This window comes from Crocodylus porosus, unplaced genomic scaffold (assembly GCF_001723895.1).
Source record: "Crocodylus porosus isolate Cpor-Errol unplaced genomic scaffold, CroPor_comp1, whole genome shotgun sequence".
Lineage (NCBI taxonomy): Eukaryota > Metazoa > Chordata > Crocodylia > Crocodylidae > Crocodylus > Crocodylus porosus.
The window spans coordinates 165,255,554-165,266,122 of record NW_017728906.1 but is presented as its reverse complement, the minus strand read 5'-3'; the positions used below and the strand labels follow the sequence as shown (position 1 = coordinate 165,266,122).

The 10,569-nt window shown below is 44.3% G+C and overlaps 1 protein-coding gene across 1 annotated transcript in view; it reads left to right on the top strand.

Annotated features, from left to right (window-relative positions):
• Window positions 1–1,946, top strand: part of POMP (proteasome maturation protein) — a 12,896-nt gene extending 10,950 nt beyond the window's left edge. The window contains exons 5-6 of the mRNA XM_019530131.1: window positions 894–987; window positions 1,699–1,946. Coding sequence (XP_019385676.1) covers window positions 894–987; window positions 1,699–1,766 — 162 coding nt within the window. The 3' untranslated portion in view covers window positions 1,767–1,946. The remainder of the gene's footprint in view (window positions 1–893; window positions 988–1,698) is intronic.
• Window positions 1,947–10,569: the final 8,623 nt, after the last annotated feature.

Genomic DNA, 10,569 nt, shown 5'->3' with positions numbered 1-10,569 from the left:
GGGGGGAAGGGGTGGGGCGGGTGAAGCAGGGTAGGGTTCGGCTCAAGAAAGGCTTGGGTGGGAGGATGTCTGTGTGCCGTACTGCCACTGCCCTGTGATCCTGGCTCCAATCCTGCCTTTCCATCCTGCCCCCCAACACCATTCCCTCCACCTGCAGCCCATCCCACCCCCCAGCTGAGTTCACCCTGCTTGTGGGGGTCCAGGCCACTTAGAGAGTTTTGGTGAGCTATTATGGGTGGGAGGCAGGTGTGCTGATCTGGCCTGCAACAGCGCACCCAAACTCCCTAAATGGTCCTCTAGCCCAAATAATTTCCCACCACTGCTCTAGCCAGGAACCTCTGTGGCTTAAAGCCCTAGCAGAGCATTGGCACAGCCTAGTCACAATGCCCAGCCTTGGCTGTGCTAACACCCAGGGACCCGGAATACTGTGAGAAATGTATACAATATAAAATTGTAGCATAGCTGTTGACATGGTTTTTTAAATTTCTGATTATTGAGTTAAAAAAAAAAATGTTGGAAATAAACTAGCTAGTCAGATATTGAAAATTAACTTGCTGATTGTTGATCTGAACTCTTTACTCAAGGGAAAGAGACTTTGCAGAGCTTTTTACGCATTTTTGGAAGGAAAGTGAATATCTTTTTTAATTCAACTGAAATTTAAAACTGTTTGTGCTACATGTGCATTCTCTTGTCATCTTGTGCCTTGAACAGGAGGTGATTTGTAACTAATCTTGAGATATATTTATGCAAACTAGAATATCTCAGTAGTTATGTCCATTGTATCTGTCATTTCCCACAGAACACGTTATTTTAGCTGTTTGTTTTTGAGAATTTCGTCTTGGGGATATATGCGGGAAACTTGCACAAACTGTGACTTACTGTCTTTTTCACAGGTGCAACGTCTTCCATTTCTTCATAGTTCAAACATTGCACTGGATACCCTTAGAGGAAATGATGAATGCATTGGTTTTGAGGATATTCTTAATGGTAAATATACTTTCAAGGGTTTTATGAGCTGCTAGGAGTCCCAATATCATCAGGGGAAAAATGAGATTTGGATGGTCAAGATCTCTGTATGTATGCAAGGGAATGGAAGTTTATAAACACATTTTATTTTTCTTTTAGTCCAGGATTTTAAAGAGGAGGGATAAACTTGATGGGGATATGTGCTTTTGAGAGTTCTTTCCTTACATGTGGAGCAAGGATGTGTGGGGTATTGGTAATATATCTCTGCTAACCCTTATTTTAATAGTATTAAAAGGCTATTTAATGCACTGTTAAAAGCTTTTTCTTGGAAGAGTGTCTCTTATCCTCCAGCACTTTGACAATGAAGCCTCGCCATCACTGGAAGAGCATTAGATAGGAATTAGTGAAGAGACTAAATCAATCTTGTGCACACAGGGGCATATTAGGACAGAATGTATTGTTCCCTATGCACATGTTCCTACTACATTAGCTGATCTGAAATGGGGTCAGCCTGCTCTTTTCTTCATAATTTCAGTCTGTGTAGTCCCCAGTGAAAGGCCCTGTACCTCGTGGTTTGGCATACTCTTCTGGATAATCATGGGGTGTCTGTTCATATGAACATATACTTCTTGAGGGAAATATTCATCTTGCATGGGGAAGTTGCTTTTCAAAGTTTTACTAGCTTAGTAAAATATTAAGTCTTTCTTGTTCTCTTTTTTTTTTTTTTTTCAGACCCATCACAAAGTGAAGTTATGGGAGAGCCACATACAATGATGGAATATAAGCTTGGTTTATTGTAACACAAACCTAATCTCCATCTACTGTTCATAAAGATGTTTCTTGTATGTGTCTTTTACTATATCGAAGGTTCAGCTATACAGCTTTAAAATGACTCTGACAGATTTTGTTAACGTAGCCATGGATATCTCTTGCCTTCCTTGATAAAAAGGCACATTAAACTTTTAAATATCTACTATGAATGGTTTTGTCCTTGGTTGTCAATAATAGAAATGTCCCATAACTGGATAGTTAAATTTACATCTCTTTGTAGATTACTCAGGATGATTGCTACATAGTTTTTGAAATATGTGTGTATACAAGATATCCCAAAATACATGTGCATTTTAGTGGCAGTAATCAGTTACAAAATGTTGAATGGATGTTCTTGCAAAAGACCTTTTTTGTTTCTGAAAATTTTCCATAATCTTTTTCTAAGCACTGAATAAATATTTGCTATAAATGCTGTGGCTTTCCAAAATATGTTCAGTCACAAATAAGATGTCTTTGGCCCCAAAATGCATCCTATTAATTCATTCCCTTGTAGGGCAATAACTTCAGTTAACTTGCCGACAGACAGAAGAAACCTGTTGCAAACATTCTTTCTCCACCAGCTAATGTGGGTGGCTCTTCACTAGAGGAGAGCTGTACATGAAATAGATTAATAGTTTGTAAGGTTGGAAGGGACAGCCCCCTGCACCAGGCAGGAAAAATGACAGGTGGGTTCAGGTGACCCCAGCAAGATGACTGTCCAGTCTCCTCTTGAAGATTTCCAGGGTAGGCAATTGCACCACTTCTGGAGGGAGCTTATTCCATAGTCTGGACGCCCTGATCAAAGTTTTTTTCCTAATGTTGAGCCTGAATCAATCTTCCAGAAGTTTGTAGCCATTACTCCTAGTTTTCCCCAAGGGTGCCCTGGTGAACAGTTGTTCACTGAACCCCTGATGTACTCCCCTGATATAGCGGTAAGCTGCTACCAAGTCCCCTCTCAGCCTTTTCTCTTTCAGGCTGAAGAGTCCCAAGTCCCTCAGCCTTTTCTTGTATTGCATGTCATGCAAGCCTCTAATCATATGGGTGGCCCTTCTCTGGACTCTCAAGTTTTACCATGTCCTTGTTAAAGTGCAGTGCCCAAAACTGGATGCAGTACTCCAGTTAGGGTCTCTCGAGTGCCAAGTAGAGTGAAAGAATCACCTTGGTCTTCTTTGGGATGCATTGCTTGATGCATGCTGGAGTATTATTTGCCCTGCTGGCAACAGTCGCACTGCTGGTTCATATTCATGCTGTGTTTTATTATTACCCCCAGGTCGCTTTCATTCGTAGTGCTGGTCAGGTTGGCATTGCCAAGCCTGTAGTTGTGCAAGGGATTGTTCATCTCCAGGTGGAGCACTTAACATTTCTCAACGTTGAACTTTATCTGGTTCTGACTCGCCCAACTTGTTAGCTCATCTAGATCCGCCTGAATCTGTAGCTTATCTTCAAGCGTGACCACTCTTCCCCATAAGTTGATGTCATCTGTGAACCTGGCCAGTGAGGTCTTCATCCGGTCATCCAAATCATTGGTAAAGATGTTGAAAAGTAGAGGATCGTGCGCCGACCCCTGCAGGACACTGCTGCCCACTTCTTGCCAGGATGACACAGATCCTTTCATTAGGACTCTCTGGGCCCTACCCCACATGCAGCTTCATACCCACTTAACTGTCTTGCAGTTAAGCCCACTATCTTCCAATTTTCTCACAAGAACATTGTGGGATGCCAGATCAAAGGTTCTTTTGGAAATCAAGGTATACAATATCCACCACTTCTCTCTTATCCAGGTGACAAGTTAGCTGATTGTAAAAGGAGATGAGGTTGGCAAGATGAGACCTGCCTGCAACCAAAGCCGTGCTGGCTGTCATTTGGAATCCTCTCTTCTGCAAGCCTATCGCACATAGACTCCTTAATAAATTTTTCCAGGATTTTCCCTGGGATAGAAGTTAGGCTAACAGGCCTATAGTTACCTGGGACCTCCTTCCTCCCCTTCTTGAAGATGGATGCAACTTTGGCCCTCTTCCAGTCCTCAGGGACCTCTCTGGAGCACCACAAGTTTTGGAACAGTTTTGCCAGGGGCTCTGCAATGACGTCAGCCAGCTCCTTCAGTACCCTCAGATAGAGTTTATCCAGTCCTGCTGACATCTATGTCTAATTTCTTTAACTGATTATACACCAGTTCTATGGTTACAGTAGAAAAGCAGTAATTTCTGCCCTGCTCATTCTGTACCTTATCCAGCATGACTTTCCCTGTGGCTTAGTGAAATAGTCATTCAGGAGTTCAGTTTTCTCCTGAGTGTCAGTAACCAGCTGTCCTGAGTTGTTGACCAGTGGCACCAAACTCCTATTTGCTTTCCTCTTGTTTCCTATGTAATTAAAGAAGGACTTTTTGTTGTTCTTGATTCCCATTGCTAATCTAAGTTCAGTTGGTACCTTAGCCTTTCTAATTTGTTCCCTACAAATGTGGCTTGTTGTTGTATAGTCCTTCTCGGGGCCTGTCCCCAGCTTCCATTGTTTGTATGCCTCTTTTTTTCTTTCCAAGGAGGACCATGGTTTCACTGTTTAGCTAGGAGGGCTTCCTATCCCTTCTGCTACACTTTCTCCACATGGGAATGGACTTCCTTTGTGCTTCAAGGATTGTGTCCTAAAGGAATGACCACTCTTCATGCACACCTTTTGCTCTCCGTCCTGGGTCCTGCAGCACTTGCCTTGCTAGTGACCTAAGCTTGTTGAAATTTGCATTTTTGAAGTCCAAGTCTTCAATCCTGCTATCAGATTTGTCTGCCTTGCGACAGACAGTGAATGTGATGGTTTTGTGGTCTCTGTCGCCCAGGCTCCCTCTATTTTTAAGTCTGTCACCAAGTTGTCTCCTTTGGCCAGGACCAAGTCTAAGAGAGCATTACCTCTGGTTGGCCCTTGCACCTCCTGAGCCAGGAAGACCTCTTCAATGCAGGTCAGGAAGGAACGCGACCTGTCCGACTTGAACGAGCATTTCTCCCAGGAGATGTCTGGATAATTGAAGTCCCCCATGATGACAATATGGAAGCAGACTGCTCCATGGGAAGAGAGTTGAAGATCAGAATTTGGGATCACATAGATGCCTAAGAATAGAATCCTGCAGGAGCAGTCTCACTAGATTCCATAACTATGGGATTGTACTGTGGCACACCTGGGAGTGGTATTCCTGCTTATGTGGAAACTTGAAATAACTGCTTAATAACAGTTAAAGAGTAGGCCTGTGTGAAGTGGCTAGTATTCGCTTTGGATAAAGCCGATTCAGGGGACAGTGATTCGATTCAGTGAGTCAAATCACTGTCCTGATTCGTTTCATCTGAATCTTCGAATCAGCCAGGCCAGGTCCATCCCCCACCCCTCTCCCAGCCTGCCAATGGCTGCCACAGCTCCCAGCACTTAAAGTCCTGACTCGCTGGGTACTGCCAGGCGGGAGGTGAACCTCACTGCCCCATGCTGCAGGGGGGGCACTGCACGAGCCCCTGACCACCCCCCCCACCCCTGCTCCCTCAGCCCCCCTACAGGTGCCTCACGTAGGCCAGCTCTGGCCCCTTAAGGAAAAAAAAAAAACATGAAAAAAAACTCCAGGACTCACCACTTTTGCTGGTGGGGGGGAATGATCCATGCATGAGGCCCCAAAGTCCCAAGGATGCACCAGAAGCGGTGAATCCTGGGGCTTTTCTTGTTTGTTTGTTTTTTCTTAAAGGGCTAGAGCTGGCTGGGGTGGGACATCTGTGGGGAGGCTGAGGGAGCTGGGTGGGGGGGGTTGGCAGAACCTCCCCATGCAGCATTGGGCAGTGGGGGGCAGCAAGGATCCCCCCCACCTGGCAGCACCCAGTGAGCACGGGGCTTTTCTTTAAAGTACTGAGCTGGGGTGGACAGAGGCAGCCATGGGGCTGCTGGGGGAGCAGGGGGGTACTGTGGGAGCGGGGGGGTTGGGTCCCCCCATGACTTCCCCCAGCCCACGTGCCCTGTCCCTAGTACTTAGCAGCTCCAAGTCAGCTGCAGCTCCCTCTTTTCTGAAGATTCGGAGAGCTTTGAATAGATTCAGACCTTTAAATTGGTCCCCTGATTCGATTCAGAGATTCAGCCACCGAATCGGGCTGAATCTCCTCAGAATCAAATCACCACCCGAAGGTTTGCACAGCTTATTAAAGAGTAAGAAAATACACAAACATCTTAAATTTTATGTAAATGTGCAACTTACACATACTACTGCAGCAAAAACATTAAAATAGAAATTACTACCTTGGTGTAAGAATGCAAATCATCTTACAGGAGGACTACAAAAGCAATCATAAAATAGGAGGCAACAGCTATATACACATATATCTTTTACAAATGAATAGTTAAATGACAGGTGTCTTGTGTATGCTTCAAGGGGAGGATTTTACTAAATTACAGAGGTTGTTAGGGCTGATGTTGAATAGTTTTTATATAGGACATTGTATTAGATAATCCCAGGCAGTTTAGAACACAGGTTTCCCTTGCTTTATGTTGGTTCTGTATATTCAAATTCGCTCTTATGTGATGACCCTTTTTATACCAATAATTCATTATATGCGAGGTAAATTCACTCTTCCATGATCAGTGTGGTGGAAGCCTGCAGTCAGCTGCTTTGTGCGATGTGTTGTGGGAATCATGCATCAAAATGTAGTCTCCTGTATGCATCTGTGCTCCACACTTGTTGTCTGTGACATGTTTCTGTTGTTGCCATCCCCATTAGGATAGTGCCCTGTACTTGTGTGTACTGTCTGCTGTTGGTGAGTACCAAAATTGTCTTGTAAAAGTGGTAGAAATGAGTCTGGGGGGTCAGTACAGTCGAGGTCTTGGAATGTATCCCTATTTGTTACATTGTAAAGTGGGTTCCCTTAATGCAAATTCAAGTTACATTCCATTTTCCAAGAACGTATGTACAGCATAAAACAAGGGAAACCTGTAATACAGTCTGCTATGCTTAAAGTGGTCAAATTATATTAAGAACAGTTAAGACTGCAACCAGTCTGAGTTTTATACATTGCTGCATTTTATAAGCTAGATCCTATTTTAAGCATTATGCTTATGTATTTAAACTTTTGTTTAAAAAATCTCTCTGGTACTTGTGCTTTTAATTGAAACCTGCCAAAATGAGCAACATATAATTAGTACAAGGATATTTGCTTGCATCTACAAACAGCCCAGTGTAATACAGCTGATCTGCATCCATTCAGCAGATTTAGGTGTTGGTATAAGGAGGAGCACGATGCTGAGAACTTAAATGTATGTGTTTGCTATTTCACTGCAGGTCGTTTTAGCAGAAACATCATACAAGCTTAGTTCTCAAACCCAAAATGTCTTCTGTTTACATCTGTATGGCAAAAGCCACCACAGTTCCAGGAATAAAAGCTAGAGGAATTTTTTGGTGCAGTTCTGCATTTTAATACGTCTTGTAGCAATTTAAAAACGTGAAGGACAGCACCACAGAAGGGATACTTCAGTGACTCCACTGGTCAGTTTCATATTGAGGTTAAATCATTTGCAGATCGAAAGCTTTTTAACCAAAGTTGTGGAATTTTCAGCCTGTTTCACTGGAATTCTTGAAATCGGGGTCTGGCTATAAAAAGTAGGTCAGGTTTGCTATATGGCCTTATAGTTTATTTTTGCTCCAGTGCAGTTGTAGCGAACGAATGAGTGAACATGAAGATGTAGGCCTCCTCACTTTTATTCTTGAATTATCTTGCATTTGGGCAGCCATGACCAGGATATGTACAGCAAATATCTAGACCAGTTATTGCTTTAGAAGCTGTTAGATTTCACTGTAGGATTTTCATATAAAGGAAAGGAGTAGATGAAATAACTGGAATCATGTGGAATGTAGTATTGGTATTGGTACTGTTCACTAGGGTTTATAGTTCTCTGGGCTGACCAGTGTGTGTGGCCTGCACAAAATCAGACTTTGGGAATAAGAGTTTGCCCTCAGGGTAACATGTAGTACAGGGGTGGGCAAAATACAGCCCATGGGCCAGATCTGGCCTCCTAAATTTTACCTGGCCTGCAACTATTACTTTGAGGAACTATATCTGGCCCATAGCTGTGCCCTGGTTTTCAGTGCCTCTCACTTTTTTCTCCCTTCCTGATGGCAGCTAAGAGCAGCAGCCACTCCACTCCTCTCCCCTGCTGGCCTACCCTGTCCCACCATCCGGCCTCCAGTGTAGGTTCCAAGGTGGGGGGCGTTGAGCTCATGGCTAGGCTTTTGCCTGGTGAGGCTCTCTGCACACCACTCAGACCCTGCATGGGTGAATTGAAGGTCAGGTAAGGTCCTTCCTGCTGGTGGGGGAGGAGGTGCAAGGGGAAGAGAGCCAGGAGCAGCAGGCTCTGGGCTCTGCCAGGCCAGGGCCTGGTACAGGTGTGGGCACTGGTGCCACAATGTGTTCCTGCATGCTACTTCTGGCTGCACCACATGGAAGCAGTTGGTGTGGCTCCTGCCTGACCCCAAGCCCCCAGCACACGGCTAATCTAACAAATAAAGTGCGGAATAAACCCAGGAATAAAGTGTGGCACCAGCCGAACCATGTACCAGGAAATGAAGATGGGGAATGGGTGCAGGGAAAAGGGGGAAATGGCATGATACTGGCCTGGCCAGGTCCAGACAACCTGTAACTCTATGCCCCTTTCTCCTTGCACCCCTCATGACTCCCCAGCATATGGCCAGGCTGGACCAGTGCCACGCTGTAGTCCCATGTGCCACTTCAGGTCGCATGGGTGCAGCTGGCACAGCTCCTGCCCAACTCAGCCATGTACACTTGGGTTGGGGTAGCAGGTGCAGGTAGAAGGGAGCTGAGAGCCGCTGGCCATCCAGGCCTGTGCTGCACTGTTTCCTCACCTCCCTATGCACCCCTCCTTCCTCCTGCCCAACCACATGGCTGGGTTGGGCAGGAGCTACACCTGCTGCCCCAGCGTGACCCAAGCTGGCTTGCAGGAATACAGTACAGCACCAGCCCAACGGCACTCGGGGTGTGGGAGGGGGTTCATGGAGAAGCGGGAAATAAAGGTCAGGTTCCCCAAACCATTGTTCTCTCTGCCCAGGGGTGGGCCACTTAAGCAGTTTGGGTGAGCTGTTGTGGGAGAGTGGGGTGCTGACCTGGCCTGCAACAGCTCACCCAAACTCCCTCAGTGGCCCACCAGCCCAAATAATTGCCTACCCTTGATGTAGAAGGATCCTGGACTGCCATCAGATCTAGTGGGAACAACTTAAAGATGTAAAAGGGAACTTGAGTTTTCTGGGGTGCTGGTGCTTCCCCAGGTCCCTTATGGAGTAATAAGATCCCTGGAGCTGTGAATTAGGAGGAAAAGGTCTTGTCCTCTTAGTTACAGTTGCTGATGCAACACAACTTCCCTAGTCCGACAAATTTATTTTGGCCACCCACCCCATATTCCACACCCTCCTGATAGCTTGTCCATTCTACTAGGTCAGAGAAGTACCATTACATCTTAAAATGTGGCAAAACTAACAGTTGGGAAGAAGAAAATACACAATCCATTATCCTGACTATAGCTGGACCCCACAGTTCCCCTTTCATATTTTATTTATAACAAATTGTACATTATAGCATAAACTGATCAGCAGATGAGCTAAGCTTGCTCTGTTGCCACTCTAAAATTAATTGGCATGTTGTTCAATTTTTCACATAGACTACAAAAATGTTATTCCAAAATGCTGTTTCATTTTTAATAGGTGTTCTGCATTTAATCTGATACATAATTATTTAAGCAGCCCGTACTATAGTGTAATATTCTGGCTGCAAAATATGTGCAGTGTGTTGTGAACTCAGATGCCTTTGTTAATATTACTGTTACTTCAGTAGCTGGTTTGTGGATGGTTATTTGTCAAAAGTATAAGGTATGGAAACTAAAAGACCAAGTTAATTTTTGTTCTATTTGTCTCTATCAAAAAGGTATTTGCATTTATGCATAAAAATATTTTATTTATCAAGTAGATCAGTTACTACAAATAATCTAAAGCTTTATTAAAAACGAATAGTGCAATGTTTCTTGGAGTCCTCAACTCATTTGCCATCCCATTGTACACTCTCTCTCGCACATGTGCGCGTGCACATACACACAGAAAGGAATCGTACAGCTTGGCTTTATCTCGTACTTATTTAGTTCTGAATGAGGTATTCATCAAAAATAGTTTGCAACTCCGTATATAGGTTATACAATACAGGCACTGTAAAATCAAGATGTACAAGCTATCCTTCCACCCATGTGTGAAAATTCTCATTTGGACCAACAATGCCACTGCAGAATTGAGTTTCCTATGCTAATAAGAGTGCACTGCCAGGGATGCTGCAAGTGTTACTGGAACATGGGAAATGAATAAAAGCACAGTTGTCTGTCTTTGAATTACTCTATTTCTGTCTGGAAAAAGTAATGTCTAAAAGTGCTGCATAACCAATACATACTTTAAAAAAAAAAAAAAAGAAAGAAAGAAAAGAGAAGTTTTTATCCTGCAAAGTTTACAGCCTAGAGCAATGGTTTCATAATTGATAGGGTCGGAAGGCACCTGAGCAGATCATCAAGTCTGACCCCCTGCCATGATAGGAAAAAGTATTGGAGTCAAACAACCCCAGCAAGGTGTACATCTAGCCTTGTCTTAAAGACTCCCGAAGTAGGAGCCAGCGCCACTTCTCTTGGAAGTTGGTTCCAGATCCTAGCTGCCCTGACTGTAAAGTAGCGCCTCCTGATGTCTAGTCTGAATCTACTCTCTGCCAGCTTGTGACCGTTATTTGTAGTCACTCCTGGTAG